This window comes from Trichomonas vaginalis, chromosome II (assembly GCF_026262505.1).
Source record: "Trichomonas vaginalis G3 chromosome II, whole genome shotgun sequence".
Taxonomy (NCBI): domain Eukaryota; phylum Parabasalia; order Trichomonadida; family Trichomonadidae; genus Trichomonas; species Trichomonas vaginalis.
In genome coordinates this window covers 24,562,652-24,582,929 of record NC_067204.1, presented here as the reverse complement: position 1 = coordinate 24,582,929, position 20,278 = coordinate 24,562,652, and the positions used below count along the sequence as shown (strand labels likewise).

Genomic DNA, 20,278 nt, shown 5'->3' with positions numbered 1-20,278 from the left:
TTACCTTATTAATAATGCTAAGCATCCTGTATATATGCAGTTTCTCATCTTTTCAATTCATTTTACAGAGACTTTACATTGACGATGCTTGACCAACTCCATCTCCTGAATTGTAAACTATTCAATTAAATTCGAGGCTAAATTTTTGACATTTCTTTTATGTTTGATGAAATTGAAAAAAATCTCGCGGATCCAAAGTCCCACAATGATTTCATTCAAACATTCTGTGACAATGACTCGAATCTCGATGTGTGCATGAGCATTTTTCAAAATTCTACTTCAGAAAGACTTCAAATCTTCGCAACTCGCTGTTTCTCGATAATATTTCAGAGAATATCGCAGAATTTTGAAGATAACGAACTGAATGAATTCCTTTCTTCACTCGTAAATTCGATTTTTTCGACATTTAAACTTTCAATTTTGGCCTCTCATCAACTCGGCTCAGCAATCTCAAAAACATTAACAAATCACCCAAAGTGTATCAATGAATTCTTCAATTACATACTTCACACTGAAAATACTCAACAAATTTTAATATCAATAATATTAGTGCAAGAATTTATTTCAGACAACGAAAAACCATACTTTAGCTTCAACTTAGTACCAGAGGACTTTATTAAAGCTACAATTAACTTATGCATAAATAATATTAAAAATGACATGATTAGAAACGAAGCATTCCTTTGTTTAGCTACAATTGTGTCTAAAGAGTTCGATACAATTCAAACATTCGTCTCAGATGCGAATTTAATCAAAGAATTACTCAATCAAATTTTATATCTCAAAGATCGCAAGAATGGATATGAATTTCTAAGGGAACTGACACAGTTATCACCTTCTATGCTGAATCCATGCAATCAATTGACACAAAGAGTTCTAATTGACAGAACAGAGTTACCTGACAATTATTTACTAGATAGTATTCATTACAAAGGTCAAACATCAGTTGTTTCCATCATTATCAAGTTCGTTATTCATTTGTTACATCAAAAATATACTGAATTAGATATTTTCTACATTTCTGACTGTTTGAGTTCATTATCAAAGAAGATTACTGAGATTGATCCATATGTTGTTCAAATTGCCAGCATTATACATGATTATATCTCAAAAAATGTAAGATATTATTTCCAAAATGATCAAAAAACATCAATTTCGCAATTCCCACAGGATTTCATCATGGAACTTGTTTCTGTTATCGGAATGATTGCCAACGCATCATCAAATCAAGCATTGACTGATGTAAGAAGACAATTTCTTGAAATTTCGCACGAATCTGTTGAGATTTACTTGAAATTGTTGTTTACTAACTACACTGATAGAGAAATAGATATTTCAGAGCTTGTAGCACCCGTACAGTACCTTTTCCAGGTTTTCCATCACTCGTTCTATGAAGTTTTAACAAAAATCGACTTGAAAAATTTGAATGAGAAAAAAATTGTCACTTTTATTGATGTTGTGAATAAATGTGTCAAAATACAAAAATGTAATTCAACGGATACAGAGTTCAGTAGTGATAAGAAAGCAATAATAACAATAGTTTTGGATTTTATAGAGAATTCTGAAATACAAAATCCGTTTATTGAAAATTCAATAGCTCTGTTTGTCAAATCTTCTGTTGAAAATGAACAACACATATTTTTAATTTTTGAAGATAGGCTTTTCACCGATTTAGTTACTTTCGATATCCCAGAACTCCAAAAGAATATAATTTTGGCTTTCTCCGCTATTCAAAATTTGACATCTGACACTTTACAAAAACTATCAAATTTGACATTTTCTGACATTGATGTTTTAATTGAATTATACAAATTGTTGTTCAAGAAAATGTCTTCTTTACCTGAATTCATGGAAAATATGACTTTACAAAACTTTACATGTCAAAAACAAGAATTTTATTGTTTGTTTATTGGATTTTTGACTGATATTGATAATATGTCTCATCTGAATTTGTTGAAATGGTTTATGGAATATCTTAAAAATAACAGTTTGTCACTTTTCATGGAACTTCCCAGTTTCATTGAATTGAAAGTGAATTTGCTTTCAAATCTAAGTGAAGTTTCGTTTAAATTCAGTGATAAATCATTTTTGGGATATGATTTTGTTACGTTTTTGTCAAATTTCTTGACACATTTAATTAATTTTTTGATGGAAGAAGGAAAAGAAATCGAAGAAATTGATGAAATCCTTTTAGACATTTTCAAAATAATGTTGAATATGTTGTCATTCAAAGGTGTTAATTATAGTTATTTCACATTCTACAAACAGGATTCTATTGTTACTGTTTTTAATTCATTTTTGGATTTAATTGGTTTCTATGATTTGCAAAGACTTGTTTTGTTCCCGAATTTGCTCAATCAAATTATCAAATTTTTAGTTAAATCTCTTCAAGAGTTTATAAGTGTTTTGAGAAACATGGATTTGTTTTTGAAATATCTTGATTATTGTTTAGATTTTTGCTATTTCGGATTAACAAATCCAATGACTTATTCTGATGCAAAACTTTTAATGGGAATATTCATGAAAGAACCTTTCATCGATTTGAAAAATAGAGATACAATGATATTGGGTTTGTTTAACATGGAAAAACTGACAAAACTCTTTGAGTATGTTTTCGAAACATTCAGAAATAAGCAGAAGTCTAAAGTTGCTATTAGTAACAAAGACTTCGTAAATTTGTTTGTTTTGGATTACAATTACTTTGAGTCTTTTGTTGAGATTAACAAGAGGAATCTAGTAGGAAAAGAGGGAATCTTGGAAAGCATTTCAAATTTAATCAAATCTAATGAAGCAACAGAGAATCTTATAGAAATAATTAAATTATTTGAAAAATTATAGATAATAAATAATTTTGTTTGTTTTGTTAATCATATTTTTATTTGTTGAAACATATTACTTATTATTTAATTGAAAAAGATTATTTTAATGATAATGAATATGATATTATGGTTAAAAATAATTTGAAACTATATTAAATGTGAAGCACCGCTGGTCTAATGGTAGAATTTCACCTTGCCAAGGTGGCGGTTCATCATTTTTATTTTGATATTTTTTTCTCTCAAAAAATTCAATGTGAAATTTTCTAGTTAGTTTCTGAGATTTCGTAAAGAAAAAAAGAATAGCATCAAACAATTTTTAGGCATAAATCTAAGGTAAATAAGTTAAGAATTAACTAAGATCTGTTGAAATACAAGTCCTGGAATATTTCCACGAGAAACGATGTTGAAAGCAAGAGGAGGTTTTTGATTATTCAGAGAATTTCCGAACAAATTCCTGCTATCTTTGGGCTCTTCTTTTACAGCCGTTTTTTGAGGGCCTTGTTGTATAATTGGTCGCTTTTGATTGGATGGATTTACTGATTGTTGGTATTGAGGCTGAATACTAACTCTTGACTTTGTTTTCGAGTTGTATTGTTGATATTTTGGATCTTGTTGGTATATTGGCTGAACTTGCTGTTGGCTGGCGTAAAGACTATGATTTGCGTTATTTCCGAATAAATAAAGTTGTTGTGTTGAAGGAGTTGGTTTTGGATTTCCACCTTTATGAGCCATTTTCGGTGGTAAGTTTTGAGTTGAACCACGTCCACGACTACCCGAATAACTCATTAAAAAAATTGAGGTAAAATTTTTCCCGATAAAAAATTTATATCCTCTCAATGAAGATTTTGTAAAAAAAGCAAAATGATTATAATATTGATGCAATATATATTTCGGATATTAAAAATTTTGATAGAATTTACGGTTTGATCAGTCAGGTTTAGAAAATGGCATAATTTATGAATGATTCATATTTTTGAGGATAATATGAAATTACATTTTGACTCACTAGTGTCATTTACAGAAGATTTTCTCCATTTCTGAGTCTTTTCTGATTTTTATACAATATTTACATATTGTAGATCATATATAATCATTTTCTCAAACAATTATTAATTTATGTTTTGATTTGATAATCTCAATAAATTTGATTTCTTCAAACATCATTTAACAGAATGGCAATGAATTAGTTGATCATTGAGACTCTTAGTTCATCAAAATAGGTTGATTCATAATTTAGGAGAAAATGTACGTTTAATTTTTCTAAAATGGCTTTTGTTGAATTTGAGCCTCATCATGATATAAAAATCCAGTCTACAAGGCATGCTCAGCATGACTTAAAAGACCTTGGGATTACACAACTACCTCCCAGGAAGCCAAACACAGTTAATCAGGAGTTAGGATGGTTCGAAATTGAAGATCAGTATCAAGTACTCAAAGTTATTGAGCATTTACTCAATAGAACAAGGCAATTAGAAAACGACGTTGTGTTTACCAATGATAATTCTTTAGATCCTCTTGCAGTTAGAACAAAGCAGCAACTCGAAAGACTTAAGCAATTACATGAACAAGAAGCTAGTTTAGATGCGCAAATTGAAAATGCACAGAAGGAATTAGAATTCTTAAAACTTGAAAGAAAACAAAACCAGAAATCATATGCAAAAGAGTTATTAGAGCTCGATAATAAGATTAAATTTTATGAATCTGCCAGCCATCCTAGGAGAGCCACAAAAATTTAAAAGGCAGAATTAAAATTATGAATTGTTATTGGTTTAAAGACTTGTATGAATAAACGCCATTGTTACTTTATATCTACAAAGGTCAATATAATTTCATAAGATTCAGATGGTAATGCACATGACTAGATCCATAATATTATATAGTCCTAAAACCTTATATCCTATAATCTTTATATATAAATAATAGCAAATCAATATTAATGAAAAGATAAAAATGCTTAAATTGAGTAATTACACTTGATAAGATAGTTCATCCTCATAATACAAGAACTGGTCAACACTCTGATTGCCAAATTCATGATATATCTTTAATCAAAACCAAGGAAAATGAGGTTTTTCTAGTCACTTTTTAATAATTATTTGACACTTTTATAAGTTTATAAAAAATGGGAAACACAGTAAAAGTTATACAGCTTATTACTCTTCTTTTAAGCTGTTTACTTGCGTTTCTTATACGTCAATTCGCTAATGTTGTAAATGAGCCAATTATTCACGAATTCGATCCTCATTTCAACTGGAGATGCACACAATACATTGACACACATGGTTTATATGAATTTCTCGGCTGGTTCGATAATATTTCATGGTACCCTCAAGGAAGACCAGTAGGAGAAACAGCATATCCTGGTTTAATGTATACATCTGCCATTGTCAAATGGGCTCTTCAAAAAATCCATATTATTGTCGATCTTCGTAATATTTGCGTATTCATGGGTCCATCCGTTTCAATTTTGTCCGTACTTGTCGCTTTCTTATTCGGAGAACTTGTCGGATCAGCACAATTAGGTACATTATTCGGAGCCATTACTAGCTTTATTCCAGGTATGATCAGTCGTAGTGTCGGTGGTGCCTATGATTACGAGTGCATTGGCTTATTTATCATTGTTTTATCACTTTACACATTTGCCCTTGCATTGAAGTCTGGCTCCATTCTCCTTTCAGTTATTGCTGCTTTCGCATACTCATATCTTGCTCTTACATGGGGTGGCTACGTTTTTGTTTCAAATTGCATCCCATTATTCGCTGCCGGTCTTGTTGCCATTGGCAGATACTCCTGGCGCCTTCATATTACATACTCCATATGGTTTATTGTTGCTTCAATCCTTACAGCCCAAATTCCTTTCATTGGCGACAAAATCCTTAAGAAACCAGAGCACTTTGCCATGCTCGGCACCTTCCTTGTTATGCAGATTTGGGGATTCTTCACATTTATCAAGTCTCGCTTCTCTCCTACAACTTATAATTCTGTCGCAATCACATCCATCTTAATTCTCCCATCTTTCCTCTTACTTATGATCACCGTTGGTATGTCAACAGGTCTTCTTGGCGGATTCTCCGGCCGTCTGCTCCAAATGTTCGATCCAACTTATGCCGCCAAAAATGTACCTATTATCAACTCCGTTGCCGAGCACCAGCCTACTGCTTGGGTTAAGTATTATTCAGACTGCGAGCTCTTCATCTTTTTCTTCCCTCTTGGTGCTTATATTGTTATTTCATCTCTCATTCGCACACAAAAAACAAAAGACCAAACAGAACTCAAGCGCGCCGAAACCTTATTATTACTCTTCATTTACGGCTTCTCAACTTTATATTTCGCTTCTATTATGGTTCGATTAGTTTTAGTCTTTACTCCAGCATTAGTCTTCGTTGCAGGCATTGCTATTCATCAACTACTTCGCGAATCCTTTAAGCAAAAGTCATTTTTACACCCAGTTTCCCTTACAATGATAATATTAACATTTATTATCTGTTTACACGGCGTTCTCCACGCCACACACTTCGCCTGCTACTCGTATTCAGGCGACCACCTTCATTTCAACATCATGACCCCACGTGGTGTCGAGACATCTGATGATTACAGAGAAGGCTACAGATGGTTGACCGAAAACACTTACAGAGACGACATTGTAATGAGTTGGTGGGATTACGGCTACCAGATCACTAGTATGGGTAACAGAGGTTGTATTGCTGATGGCAACACGAACAATTTCACACACATTGGCATCATTGGCATGGCCATGTCATCTCCAGAACCAATTTCATGGCGAATTGCAAGACTTATGAATGTTAAGTACATGTTAGTTATTTTCGGAGGTGCCGCACAGTATTCTGGTGATGATATCAACAAGTTCTTGTGGATGCCAAGAATTGCACACCAAACATTTGATAACATCACAGGTGAAATGTATCAGATTCCTTATAGACATATCGTTGGTGAATCAATGACAAAGAATATGACACTTTCTATGATGTTCAAGTTCTGCTACAATAACTACAAGTACTACCAGCCACACCCACAATTCCCTACTGGTTATGATTTGACTAGAAGAACTTCTATTCCAAATATCAAAGATATATCAATGTCACAGTTCACAGAAGCATTCACAACAAAGAACTGGATTGTCAGAATATACAAAGTCGGTGATGATCCCCAATGGAACCGTGTATACTAAAAATAAAGAAAATATATACTTTTTATTATTAATATTATAAACACATCAATTTTAAAAAAATTACCGAGCTATTTTGATATATTGCAAGTTTCATTATGTTCAATAAGGTATTAAGATCATATGTAATTGATGTTCTTCTAAAATATCTTGTTTGAATTTGTTTCTGAAAAAGTGACAAAATAATTTATATTTGTTTAATTAAAGGTTTGTAAAAGTGACATAACGCATCAATAGATAATTTTGTTGATTGTCAGCAATACACTTCAGTTATGGGAATATTTCTAAGGTAACAAAGACAAGTCCTGTAACACGCTCTGGAAACGTTTTCAAATTCGAATATCCATGTTCGAACGCAGATTGTACTTACTTTCAACTTCGTTTCAATCCAGGCGTCTACAAAGTTGAATTATGGGGCGCATCTGGTGGATATTTAGATAATAGTCAAGGAGGCAAAGGTGCATATGCATCCGGTTACATGACACTTTTTCACCCAGAAACCCTATATCTTTATCTTGGTGAACAAGGTTCATGGAGTGGTCCACCAACATTCAATGGTGGTGGACAAGGTACAATAGGTGTATCCGACCGAAGTTATTATGTATCTGGTGGTTCTGGAGGCGGTGCCTCTGACTTACGTCTCATGAGTGGTCCTTGGGATGATTCTGAAAGTCTTAAATCTCGAGTCATGATTTCAGCTGGGGGAGCCGGATCAGCCTATTATAGAGAGTGTGGAGGCTTCATTCAAGGAGGACATGGTGGTGATTTAATTGGTTCAGATGGAACTATTTGCACTCTTGCGTTCGCTGCAACAATTACCAAGGCTATTGGTGCAAAACAAGATTTATATGGAATTGGTGCAAGTTCTTGGGGAATCAATGGGAGTTTTGGAATTGGTGGAAACTGTGGTAACCACTATCATGGTAGTGGTGGAAGTGGAGGATATTATGGAGGTGGGAGCGGAGGTGCTGTTAATGCACGTGTTGCAAGTGGGTCAGGAGGTTCTTCGTATATAAGTGGTCATGAAAATTGTAAAGCGATAAGTAAAGATTATAATGAAACGAATATGAAACATCTCGATACATCTGTCCATTTCTCTGGTTTCAAGTTTTATTCGACAACACTTCTGAATGGTAATTCGAGAATTCCTGGATTCACATCGAATACATTCGAAAACGGTCACAATGGATATGGCCAAGCTCGAATAACTGTTCTTGAAACTATGAATCCTATATCGAAATGCTTTTGTTCTTATATAAAATTTTCTTACATATTATTATTCACTGATATTGAACTTTCTGAAGAACTAATATTTATATTTCAATATTGTTAATATATTTTTTAATGTGTTGAATCTGAAATTTGGATAATATTCAATTAGTTTTCCATAATTGGTTCTTCACTGCAAACGTCAAACTATGGTTGTTGTTTCAACTCAACTTTTTTAATCAGCAATAATTATTTCTTGAATTTTTTTAGTAGATTGAAATGAGTAATGAGTTCTTCTTGTTATGGCAATATATATATATATATTTAACTATAGATAGTAAACTATTAACAGTATTAGTCAATTAGTCTTATTTAAGGGTCCACTGTAAAAATTGAAAGTCTCTCAAAATTGAGAGGCGATTTGCAAATAATCGTTATCGTCATTTTTCGAAAATCCACTTTTCCTAGTGTTCTGATTAATATTATGTGAATACAACAATGAAGCATATGTTTCAATAAGATGGTAATATATTCTATCACTTCAAATCTCATAAAAATTGCAAAATCAGTGAGTTTTATAAGAACATGATTTTTTCGAATTTTTTCGCTTTTGGATGCGTGTTTTGAAAAATAGATATTTTCGAATTTTGATTTTAATTTAAGTATAAATTTTATATTAGGAATTTTTTTGACCTATTTCCAATCATTAATTCCAATGTTTTTCAAGGAATTTAATTGAGAAGAAATTAGGAATTTCGCTTTAATGCCATTACAAACTAATATTATGATGCATAATATATATATTTATTGAGGCTAATGCCGGGATATCTTGCATTTAAAAAAAATTCAAAGAATTGACAATTGGATAGCACAAATTTAATTCCCTGGACAAAGTATTATTGTTTATATATTCAAACCATTATCCTTAGTTTAGATATGTTGGCCAAAAATTTTCGTGTTATTTTTTGTGTTTAAGCATAAATTATGTATTTACTTATGAAAAATAAGCATTTTATTCATTATCATAAAGATATACCATAACAATTGATAAAATTTTTTAAAAAAATTGTGTATTTTAGTGGGTATTATTCTGGATAATGCCAATTTTTACAAGATTTAATATTAACCATATCAATAGCCGACTCAATGTAAAAATTTAGATATTATTTTTTCATTAATCAAACTTTGATAAATTTTAGTATAATGAGCGATTTTGTTTCGTGTATGATACAGAAATGAAAAGCTTAATTAATATCATTTTGCATTTTTTAAAGGATGTTAGAGTACATCTACATTAAAAAATCAGATTTGAACTGCGATACTGCATCAAATTGATGCATATCTGATAAGGATCTCAAAAGAGTAAAGTTAATTTTTTTGTGTTTTTTTAAGTTTTGGGCCTTAGTAAAACACCATTTCGAGCAATATTTTTGGGACGACGATAGACCTTATTTGGCCTTACAGTGGACCCTTAACATGGCAGCATATATTTGTAGGGATGATTTCGATATGTTTTACAGATTCTAAGAAATCGACTTCTAAGCAGTATCTAGGTAAATTTGAAATGATCTAATTTTCCTAGATACTGCTTAGAAATACAAAGGATAAATGGTAGTATTAAAAAACTAATGGATATATTAAGTTATAGTACCAAATATTTGATTTGATACCTTATTTTGAAATTTCAATAAGAGATGATTTTGAAATTTCTGAACAAAATTTTTTTGATACCTTATTTCAAAATAATATTATTTTGTTCAGAAAAGTGACAAAACGCATCAATTTCAATATATGTTGATTGTCAGCAATACACTTCAGTTATGGGAATATTTCTAAGGTAACAAAGACAAGTCCTGTAACACGCTCTGGAAACGTTTTCAAATTCGAATATCCATGTTCGAACGCAGATTGTACTTACTTTCAACTTCGTTTCAATCCAGGCGTCTACAAAGTTGAATTATGGGGCGCATCTGGTGGATATTTAGATAATAGTCAAGGAGGCAAAGGTGCATATGCATCCGGTTACATGACACTTTTTCACCCAGAAACCCTATATCTTTATCTTGGTGAACAAGGTTCATGGAGTGGTCCACCAACATTCAATGGTGGCGGATATGGAACAATAGGTATTACAGATCGTAACTTGTATGTTTCCGGCGGTTCCGGCGGCGGAGCTTCTGACTTAAGACTTTTAAGCGGATCTTGGAATGATTTTGAAAGTTTAAAATCATGAGTCATGGTTTCAGCTGGTGGGGCCGGATCAGCCTATTATAGAGACTGTGGAGGCTTCATTCAAGGAGGTCATGGTGGTGATCTAAATGGTTCTGATGAAACTATTTGCACTAATGTGGAGGGACATTCAATTTCCCAGGCTATTGGTGCAAAACAAAATTTATACGGAATAGGTGCAAGTTCATACGGAATCAATGGGAGCTTTGGAATCGGAGGATACTGTGGTCATAATAGTCATGGTAGTGGAGGTAGTGGTGGCTATTATGGAGGTGGTAGTGGTGGTGCTGTTTATTCACGCGTTGCAAGTGGGTCAGGAGGTTCTTCATATATAAGTGGTCATGAAAATTGTAAAGCGATAAGTAAAGATTATAATGAAACGAATATGAAACATCTCGATACATCTGTCCATTTCTCTGGTTTCAAGTTTTATTCGACAACACTTCTGAATGGTAATTCGAGAATTCCTGGATTCACATCGAATACATTCGAAAACGGTCACAATGGATATGGCCAAGCTCGAATAACTGTTCTTGAAACTATGAATCCTATATCGAAATGCTTTTGTTCTTATATAAAATTTTCTTACATATTATTATTCACTAATATTGAACTTTCTGAAGAAGAATAAAGATAATTTTTTTCAAAAAATTGACGACTCTTTTTTATAATACGGATAGTAAAATGATATCATTGTATATATAATAAAGTTGAGATAATTATCCTTATATAATTCAATTACATGATGATTTCATTGCTGCCAACCTGATTTTTTTTTTTCAACTCACCTTTTGCAACTTTGTAATCCCTGCTTTCTCCTCTAATGCATATTAAAATAATGGTCATAATGGATATGATCAAGCCAGAATAGCATTTATTGAAAGATTATATCAAATACCTAATAATTTTTGTGCTAATTTCAAAAATTCTCATTTTTTATTGTTTATCAGCAGTAAATTGAATAAAAACAGTTTTACACTCAATAGTTAAAGAACATTTTGAAGAAGTATAATCACTGTGTATCTACAAATGATGATGCATAAAAATAAGCATAAACTTTAGCTAAATCTCGCTCTGTATATCTTAATAACTTATTTAAAAATAAAATATGAATGGAAAGCAGCTGATATTTTATAATTAATACAAAATAGTTGTTGCAAATCATTTCTATATATAAATTTTAATGTATATCAAACAATACAAAAATAAAACAAAATATAAAAAATCATATTTCAACAAAAGAGAGAATTACTTCAAGAAAACTCTCCATTGTTCAATCAAATCTCTTGCTGCATCAGAGCTTTCGCTTGATGAGTTCGAGATTTGCTTCAAAGCCGGTGCAACTTGTCTAAATGCGCTTGTGAACGCGTTACACTTCTGTTTCCTCTCATCAAAGGCCAAGTCCACCCCAGATGAAGGTGTTGCCAAGGTCGCTCTGACAAATGCGCCGAAAGATTGCATCATTGTCTCAATTGTACTCACTGCAAGGTCAGGATTGCTTTTAATTGCAATGGCAGCTATCTGCATGATATAAGAAGCATGGTCCAATGTAATTGCTTCGGGTTTCATGGCAATTATCGATAAAATTTCGGAAGATTGTTTTGTAGATTCGGCTGCTTCTTTCAGGAGGTCGAGAAGCGATTGGGAATCAAGAGCTTCGTTTATTCTAGCAAATCTTGAGTATCTTTCGTTCATAAAAGTCATAAATTGTGTTCGATCTTTTCGAAACTCGTTGTAAACGGATCCTGATGACGAATGTGACATGGATTTCTGTTCAGAGTCTTTGTTTCCGACGGATCCTGGTCTGAGAAGCCTTCCCCGTGGAGTAATTTCTGGTTCTGGCTCATCTCCTGTAGAACATTCACTCATTGAGCGGCTTTTCTTCGCAAGAGACTCCATATCGATGAGTCTTGGTGTAGATCTGCCGCCATTTGAAGGATTTGGTATATCATCGAAGAAATGTTTTGGTTGCTGCTTGTTTTTGTTCTTGGAATTCGTAAATGGTTGTAGTCCGTCGGTTTTACGCTTTGTTATGATGACTCTGTCTTTCTCTGTTGAAGCAATTGTAATCTCATTTTGAGCAACGCATAAATCGCGAGGTTTGAATGCTCCGAAAGGTATTTTTCCGTATATTTGTGCTGGTTCCCATCCGAGAAGTCGAATAAAGTCTGTACTTGCCGATAATAAAACCGGATCTTCCGGAGCGAATCGAATTAAGTCAATTGAATGCGAATCTAATGGGAAAGAAACTTGAATCTCTTTACCAAGACTAACGTCGTAAAAGTGTACAGCGCGATCTAGGCCACATGAAGCGAGAATTGGTTCTGTTGGGTGAAATCGGACGCACGTAACTGCATCTTCATGGCATTGGAACTTGAACAATTCTTTTGACATAGCAAGATCAAAAACTCGAACTGTTTTGTCTGCACCGCCAGAAGCAACGAGTTTTCCATCTGGAGATATGTCAATTGAATTGGCAGATCCACGGTGGTTCGCATACCACTGTACAGGGTGTCTCTGCGATTTAGAGAGAACGTTTACTTTTCCATCGTATCCGCAAGTCAAAATCATGTTTGAATTCTGTGTATGAAAGCATAAGTCGTTAACAACTGATCTGTGCGCAGACCAAGTTGCTTCATTTCTTTGATTATTTAAATCGAAAAGAATTACTGTGCCTCCTGTGTTTCCACCGAGTAATTTGTCTTCGTACATATTAAATCTACATGCCGTGACGCCTGATTGGAACGGACCAAGTGTAACCTTTGGATTTTTTCCTCCATACATCCACAAGTTCACTAATCTGTCCTCACCGCCCGTAGCAAAAACAGTTCCGGTGGCTTGGCCGAGAGCAACACAATTTACATCGCCTTCGTGAGCTATAATTGTTTTTTGTGTAGACATTTTATAAAAAAATTGTTTTTTTATTAAAATTTTGTAAAAAGTGTCAAAATCATAAGCATTCATAGACCAAACTTCTTCTATCGTTGAAAAAACAATGGAAAAAATTTGTCAATAAAAAAAATGAAAAATCTCTTGCATAAAATGAAACGAATAAGCATTACAACTATGAAATACATTTAATCAAATGAGGAAAAACTTGTTTCAATGAAACTTTCATTTCGATAGATTCTGTTGATTTGAGAACTCATGAACCAGCAGATAATAGCTTCATCTACTCCTCTTGTATCATATTATCTATGGTATCATCGAAAAATTTTAAGTCTATTTCATAGAATGATGCTATGAAATTTACCATCCTAAAATTTTTATTTTTTATAGTTTAATGTCATCGAAAGAGGGTACAACTGATCATTTCAATAAACTTATGCCGTTGTGCATGGAATATTGTAATTGTGTTAGGACACTGTATCAATTAAAAACAGCAAATGATGAGGAGATTCATAAAATTCATAAAATGATCAAAGACAAAATGATCGATACAAAGATCCTTACACCAGAACGTGTTATTCTTATTATTTCTCAAGTAATAATATACAACAATCGATTCTTTCCTTCATATTGGAAGCTTTTCAAATTAATTTATGAAGAATATCATCCAAAACATATCAAAAAAATCACTGCTATCTTTGATTACTTCGTTTATAAAGAATATGTATTTGTATTTGATGCGAAAAACAAAGAAAAAATCAAAAATTATAATTATTCAATGAATGTTCATGAAGAAAACCCAATTTGGAGAGCAATTATGAATGATGATAATGAATCATTTATTGGATTCATAGAAAATAAATCTTTTGACATAAATGAAACCATAAGTAGCAAATTCTTTCCAGAAGAATTCGTATATTCATACATTGATTTATGCTGTTATTATGGAGCAGTTAATTGCTTTAAACTATTAATAACAAAGTTTAATTCACCAATCACTGAATCTTGTCTTAAGCTTTCATTTTTGGGTGGAAATCCAGAGATCATGAGTGAATGTTTGAAAAAGATTAAAATTTATCAGGATTTTATGGAATTTGCAATGATATCTCATAACATTGATTTCATCACATTTTTGATGAATGAACGCAGCTTAAAGATTTAACTAAAACAGTGCATTAAATACAATAATCTCCATGCATTCCTTGTTTATTTGGATCAGTGCAATAAAATGAATAAATGCTTCTTGCATTCATCATTCTTTAATATTCCTTCATTATGTGAATACTTTATTTCTAATGGTGTAAATATCAATACTGTAGATTGTAATAGGAATACTGCTCTTCATTATGCTGCAAAATATAATTCTTCTCTATCAGCTGAATTCCTGATTTCTCAAGGTATTGATGTTAATCTTAAGAATAAGCCTATGAATGAAACGCCTATTCATGTGGCTGCAATTCACAATAATGTTGAAGTATTAGAAGTTCTAATTTCTCATGGTGCAAATATCAATGGTATAATTTTAATAGGAAAAACTATATTTCACGTTGCAGCAATTCATAATTCTGTGGATGTAGTAAAGTCACTCATTTCTCATGGTGTTGATATCAATACAAAAGACAAGCTTAATGGGGAAACCGTTCTTCATTATGCAATCCAAAACAAAAATAAAGATCTTGCAGAATTTCTTATTTCTAGTGGTGCAAATATTAATGAAAAGAATATTAATGGTGAAACTCCACTTCTTTTAGCAGCGAATCACGAAACTAATGAATTCGCAGAACTCCTTATTTCACATGGCGCAGATATTAATGCAAAAGATAAATATGGAAATGGTGTTCTTCATTATGTAGCAAGAGGAAGTTCTGTAAAAATGATGGAATATTTTATTTCTCAAGGAGCAGATATTAATGCAAAGAATGAATATGGAAATACTCCTCTTTTCACAGCAGAAGAAAGCATCATAAAGGGATTTTTTGAATCATTTGTTACTCATGGTGCAGATATAAATGCAAAGAATAAAAGAGGTCAAACCGTACTTTTTAAATTAACACTCTATCAAGAACAAAATAAAGCTATCTTTCTTATTACACATGGAGCTGATATGAAAGCTGTTGATGAGAACGGACAGACTCTTCTTCATTGCGCAGCAAAGGCAAATAAAAAAGTAATATAGGGTGTCCAAAGGTGTGTTTAGCACAAACCTGAATACTGCAAATAGAAATAAACAAGTTACATATATATAAAGTTTATTTAAATATAATCACCATTGGATTCAATCACGCGTTCGCAGCGATCGATCCAGGCTTGAAAGACACGCTTTAAATCATCATGAGAAAATTGCTCAAATTGCTCTCTTACTAAATTTTCAAGATCATCTGGACTCGCGAATTCGCGTCCTTCAACTCTCTTTTTTAGCGTGCCGAATAAATAAAAGTCAGAGGGTGCAATATCAGGTGAATAAATTGGGTTTGGAACAACTTTGACATTGTTTTCCACCAAGTAATTCATTACCTTATGACTTTTGTGAACTCTTGAATTATCAAAATGAATTGCAAACTTTTGTTTTTGTTGTTTGGATTTCTCAAACTCATCAGAATTGATAATTTGAGTAAGAACATTGTCAATTAGATACTGAGCATTCATCGTATTAGGTTTTTGAAGAATATCAATTGCGATGATGCCATTCACGCCCCAAAAAACCGACAACATCATAATTGGTGTGTTAATTTTTTTCTTCGGGAATGTTTGCGGATTTTCATCCTTCGGGATCCACATGATTTTGGCTTCTGTTGCATATTGAAACCAAGACTCGTCCCCTGTTACTAAAAAGCGAAACTTCTTGGATTGATACGCACCCAATATAGAGAGGAGCTCTTTCGAAGATTGGACTCTAGATTTTTTTTGAACTGAATTAAGGTTGTGCGGAACCCAACGTGTATACACTAGTTTGTAGTTCAAATAATTGTGCAGATAATAACTGACTGTTGTACGTGGTATCTTTGTCATCTCCTCTATCCTTCTGAGTGATGCTCTTGGGTCTTCATCTAGCGCTTGAAGAATTGCTTTGATTTTTCTTTGATCCGGCGATTTTTTGTTAATTTTTATGATGGGCGCCTTTTTGTTCATGAAGTGATACATCCTAACATGATACGTTACAGTGGAATAGCTAGGAGCATCCATACCGAAGCATTTTACCAATGTCTCGTAGATTTTTTTACAGTCTTTGCATTTTTTTGCAAGAGCGAGGATGTTTTCTTTATGATTCATTAAAAAAATGAAAAAAATCCCGCCAAAATTTCCCGCGAAACCGCCTCTTGTCTCAAAATTCATTTTATATCCCGGCATGGCGCCAAAATACAACATACTCATCATATACATATATTCATATTTTTTATTATATATTTATAATCAGCATATATCTCCTTTAATAGTCTCATATAGAGCGCTGTGCTAAACGCACCTTTGGACACCCTATAGCAGAATTACTTATTTCAAATGGCCTAAATATCAATGTAAAAGATCATGATGGAAGAACTCCTCTTCATTTAGCTGCACAGGAAAATAGCATAGATTTAATGGAACTATTTATTAAGCATGGAGCGGTAATTAATGCAAAAGACAATAATGGTCAAGCAGCTCTTCATATTGCTGCACAGTCAAATAACCTAGAAATTGCAAGATTTCTTATCCTACATGGTGCCGATATTCATGCAAAAGATAAAAATGAATCCACAGCTTACCATCTTGCATCGAGGAAAAATTATAAACAACTGATTGAATTACTGATTCTTAATGGAGGAAACACCACAGAAAAAGATAATTGCATTGAACCGCCAAAACCATCATTATTTGATCACTTTTATGAATATCATATGATATAAATATTTTGATATACATTAATGCTTTAATTTTTGCACGTTCTTGATATAAATAAACATATTTTCCCACGTAAAGTCTCACTATCATTTTTCTGCCTCAAAATCGAGTGAAAATCTATCAAAAATTTGAATAAGAGACTTTACGAAGGAAAAGGAGTTTGTTTTGATATACATTAGTCTAGTTTGCAAAATTTGTTTCAAAACATAAAAAAGTAGTTATTATTGATTTTCAAACATGTTAAAAAAAAAAAAAAAAAAAAAAAAAAAAAAAAAAAAAAAAAAAAAAAAGGAAGTGGGGCTTCCAGGCACTTCGTGCCTTCTAGCCCTGAAGATGTTTTGTCAAGACTTCTTCGTAAATGTTTTGTCAAGACTTCTTCGTAAATGTTTTGTCAAGACTTCTTCTTCGTAAATGTTTTGTCAAGACTTCTTCTTCGTAAAATCAGACAAAAATATATTTTAGGTGAAGAGGTGAGATTTCACCTGTTTTTTCACCTCATTTTTCACCTCTTGAATTTTCATGAATTTCATCGTAAAGACTTTGTCAAGACTTCTTCTTCGTAAATGTTTTGTCAAGACTTCTTCTTCGTAAATGTTTTGTCAAGACTTCTTCTTCGTAAATGTTTTGTCAAGACTTCTTCGTAAATGTTTTGTCAAGACTTCTTCTTCGTAAAATCAGACAAAAATATATTTTAGGTGAAGAGGTGAGATTTCACCTGTTTTTTCACCTAATTTTTCACCCTCTTGAATTTTCATGAATTTCATCGTAAAGACTTTGTCAAGACTTCTTCGTAAATGTTTTGTCAAGACTTCTTCTTCGTAAAGACTTTGTCAAGACTTCTTCTTCGTAAATGTTTTGTCAAGACTTCTTCGTAAATGTTTTGTCAAGACTTCTTCTTCGTAAATGTTTTGTCAAGACTTCTTCTTCGTAAATGTTTTGTCAAGACTTCTTCGTAAATGTTTTGTCAAGACTTCTTCTTCGTAAATGTTTTGTCAAGACTTCTTCGTAAATGTTTTGTCAAGACTTCTTCTTCGTAAATGTTTTGTCAAGACTTCTTCTTCGTAAAATCAGACAAAAATATATTTTAGGTGAAGAGGTGAGATTTCACCTGTTTTTTCACCTAATTTTTCACCCTCTTGAATTTTCATGAAATTTACACCAAAAATATATTTTAGGTGAAGAGGTGAGATTTCACCTGTTTTTTCACCTAATTTTTCACCCTCTTGAATTTTCATGAAATTTACACCAAAAATATACTACTAGGGTCATTTACGAAGAAATCTCAACAAAGTCTTTACGAAGAAGTCTTAACAAAGTCTTTACGAAGAAATCTCAACAAAACATAGACAAGAAAGTTCATGAGAAATTAGATGAAGAAGTCTTAACAAAGTCTTTACGAAGAAATTCATGAAAATTCAAGAGGTGAGAAATGAGGTGAAAAAAGAGGTGAAATCTCACCTCTTCACCTAAAATATATTTTTGGGTCATTTTACGAAGAAATCTCAACAAAGTCTTTACGAAGAAATCTCAACAAAACATAGACAAGAAAGTTCATGAGAAATTAGATGAAGAAGTCTTAACAAAGTCTTTACGAAGAAATTCATGAAAATTCAAGAGGTGAGAAATGAGGTGAAAAAAGAGGTGAAATCTCACCTCTTCACCTAAAATATATTTTTGGGTCATTTACGAAGAAATCTCAACAAAGTCTTTACGAAGAAGTCTTAACAAAGTCTTTACGAAGAAATCTCAACAAAGTCTTTACGAAGAAGTGTCATATAAACATCTGTCAAAAGCCGCTTTTCTGTCACTTTTCAGGGAAAAAACATTTTTATTGTATATAAAATGAATTTTACAAAACCTCCGTTACCCTTCTTTGGAAATAAGAGTAGATGTAAAGATATTCTATTGAGAGAACTTAAGAAACTACCGAATGGTCTAACATTTGTAGACTTGTTCGGTGGAAGTTTCTATATATCTCATTTGTGCCATACAATATTTCCTGACTCAAAGATTATATGCAATGACTTCGACAACTATATGAACCGTCTCAAACATATACCAGACACAAACAAAATATTGAAAGAGTTAAAAGAAAAGATACCTATAGGTAAGATGGAACGTATACCATTAGATAAGAAAAATACTGTCAGAGAGGTTTTGAAAAAGGCAGAGTATATTGACTGGGATAGTATATCTGCTAGACTATTATATAGTGGTGCTATAAGAGTTCATGACATTGAAACACTTATGTCAAAAGTTTTATATCTTAACTATACAAATGTTTTCAAAGAGAACATAGAAAAATATATTGAGGGTATAGAGTTTGTGAGATGTCATTGGACAGAGTTGTATGAAAAATATAAAGACAAGGAAAATGTTTTCTTTATAGTGGACCCGCCGTTCTATAACACATGGGATTTTCAATACCAAGTAGACTGGACTTTGAGAGACTCTTTAGAAACTTTAGACGTTTTACATAACCATCCATGCTTTTACTTTACATCCGATAAAAGTGGTTTGGAAAGTGTTATGAGATGTTAGAGACATACATGACTATGATTTTAGATACGATAAGATAGAATATGAGAGAGGTCTATAAACTGGAGAAAGTGTCATAACAAAGAAATTTTACTAGTAAGTAAATGTGGTTTGAAATAGGACTACTTGTTTTAGGTTTTTCCATTGTGTCATTTACTTATTTGACGTGGCAGAAAAGTACAGAGAATATGAAGATGAACCAATGCCTGCAAATGTCCAGTATATGTACTCGTAAGAGATATTTTTATCTAATATTAAATGGACGCACAGAACTTAGCGAATGCACAGCAACCTGGACAACCAAACCCAGAGAATATTCCAAATGAAGTTAGAATACAAACTGCAATGGCAAACTATGGTCAAGTGCCAACAGATGTACAAATGCAAACTGCCATGTCAAATGACGCTGCGTTAGGTTTGCCACCATGGTATGCAAATATGAGATGGAAAGAGTTTTATACAAACCCTGAAGTGGGATATAAACAACTCTATGCAGATGACGCGAACACAGGAGTTGACCCAGAGTATG

The 20,278-nt window shown here is 32.6% G+C and overlaps 11 protein-coding genes and 1 pseudogene across 12 annotated transcripts, besides 2 other annotated features; 9 read left to right on the top strand and 3 right to left on the bottom strand.

Moving 5' to 3' along the window:
- Window positions 1-139: 139 nt before the first annotated feature.
- TVAGG3_0603140 (uncharacterized protein) lies at window positions 140-2,937 on the top strand (the record flags this gene model as incomplete). The annotated part of the gene is made up of 1 exon (XM_001317558.1): window positions 160-2,838. One exon carries the CDS (start codon window positions 160-162, stop codon window positions 2,836-2,838), a length of 2,679 nt encoding a protein of 892 aa, XP_001317593.1.
- Window positions 2,938-2,982: 45 nt separating this feature from the next.
- Window positions 2,983-3,028, top strand: TVAGG3_0603130 (annotated as a pseudogene). The gene has a single exon. The product of its transcript is annotated as a tRNA-Gly (tRNA).
- Window positions 3,029-3,161: 133 nt separating this feature from the next.
- On the bottom strand, window positions 3,162-3,605 carry TVAGG3_0603120 (uncharacterized protein; the record flags this gene model as incomplete). Its single annotated transcript, XM_001317557.2, has 1 exon — window positions 3,162-3,605. The coding sequence occupies one exon, from the start codon at window positions 3,603-3,605 to the stop codon at window positions 3,162-3,164; it is 444 nt and encodes a 147-aa protein (XP_001317592.1).
- Window positions 3,606-4,084: 479 nt separating this feature from the next.
- TVAGG3_0603110 (uncharacterized protein) lies at window positions 4,085-4,555 on the top strand (the record flags this gene model as incomplete). The annotated part of the gene is made up of 1 exon (XM_001317556.1): window positions 4,085-4,555. One exon carries the CDS (start codon window positions 4,085-4,087, stop codon window positions 4,553-4,555), a length of 471 nt encoding a protein of 156 aa, XP_001317591.1.
- Window positions 4,556-4,941: 386 nt separating this feature from the next.
- On the top strand, window positions 4,942-7,008 carry TVAGG3_0603100 (dolichyl-diphosphooligosaccharide--protein glycosyltransferase subunit family; the record flags this gene model as incomplete). Its single annotated transcript, XM_001317555.1, has 1 exon — window positions 4,942-7,008. The coding sequence occupies one exon, from the start codon at window positions 4,942-4,944 to the stop codon at window positions 7,006-7,008; it is 2,067 nt and encodes a 688-aa protein (XP_001317590.1).
- A 166-nt stretch (window positions 7,009-7,174) lies between these two features.
- Window positions 7,175-8,511, top strand: TVAGG3_0603090 (glycine-rich protein family; the record flags this gene model as incomplete). Its single annotated transcript, XM_001317554.1, has 1 exon — window positions 7,484-8,338. The coding sequence occupies one exon, from the start codon at window positions 7,484-7,486 to the stop codon at window positions 8,336-8,338; it is 855 nt and encodes a 284-aa protein (XP_001317589.1).
- A 79-nt stretch (window positions 8,512-8,590) lies between these two features.
- Window positions 8,591-9,684: a mobile genetic element.
- A 556-nt stretch (window positions 9,685-10,240) lies between these two features.
- TVAGG3_0603070 (glycine-rich protein family) lies at window positions 10,241-10,447 on the top strand (the record flags this gene model as incomplete). Its single annotated transcript, XM_001317553.1, has 1 exon — window positions 10,241-10,447. One exon carries the CDS (start codon window positions 10,241-10,243, stop codon window positions 10,445-10,447), a length of 207 nt encoding a protein of 68 aa, XP_001317588.1.
- Window positions 10,448-10,450: 3 nt separating this feature from the next.
- TVAGG3_0603060 (glycine-rich protein family) lies at window positions 10,451-11,074 on the top strand (the record flags this gene model as incomplete). Its single annotated transcript, XM_001317552.1, has 1 exon — window positions 10,451-11,074. The coding sequence occupies one exon, from the start codon at window positions 10,451-10,453 to the stop codon at window positions 11,072-11,074; it is 624 nt and encodes a 207-aa protein (XP_001317587.1).
- A 617-nt stretch (window positions 11,075-11,691) lies between these two features.
- On the bottom strand, window positions 11,692-13,365 carry TVAGG3_0603050 (microtubule severing; the record flags this gene model as incomplete). Its single annotated transcript, XM_001317551.1, has 1 exon — window positions 11,692-13,344. The coding sequence occupies one exon, from the start codon at window positions 13,342-13,344 to the stop codon at window positions 11,692-11,694; it is 1,653 nt and encodes a 550-aa protein (XP_001317586.1).
- Window positions 13,366-13,726: 361 nt separating this feature from the next.
- Window positions 13,727-14,494, top strand: TVAGG3_0603040 (protein of unknown function (DUF3447); the record flags this gene model as incomplete). The annotated part of the gene is made up of 1 exon (XM_001317550.1): window positions 13,727-14,494. One exon carries the CDS (start codon window positions 13,727-13,729, stop codon window positions 14,492-14,494), a length of 768 nt encoding a protein of 255 aa, XP_001317585.1.
- Window positions 14,495-15,505: 1,011 nt separating this feature from the next.
- Window positions 15,506-16,809: a mobile genetic element.
- TVAGG3_0603030 (Mariner transposase) lies at window positions 15,586-16,713 on the bottom strand (the record flags this gene model as incomplete). Its single annotated transcript, XM_051239808.1, has 1 exon — window positions 15,586-16,713. The coding sequence occupies one exon, from the start codon at window positions 16,711-16,713 to the stop codon at window positions 15,586-15,588; it is 1,128 nt and encodes a 375-aa protein (XP_051097632.1).
- Window positions 16,810-16,910: 101 nt separating the features above from the next.
- TVAGG3_0603010 (Ankyrin repeat family) lies at window positions 16,911-17,216 on the top strand (the record flags this gene model as incomplete). Its single annotated transcript, XM_001317548.2, has 1 exon — window positions 16,911-17,216. One exon carries the CDS (start codon window positions 16,911-16,913, stop codon window positions 17,214-17,216), a length of 306 nt encoding a protein of 101 aa, XP_001317583.2.
- Between the last annotated feature and the right edge of the window lie 3,062 nt (window positions 17,217-20,278).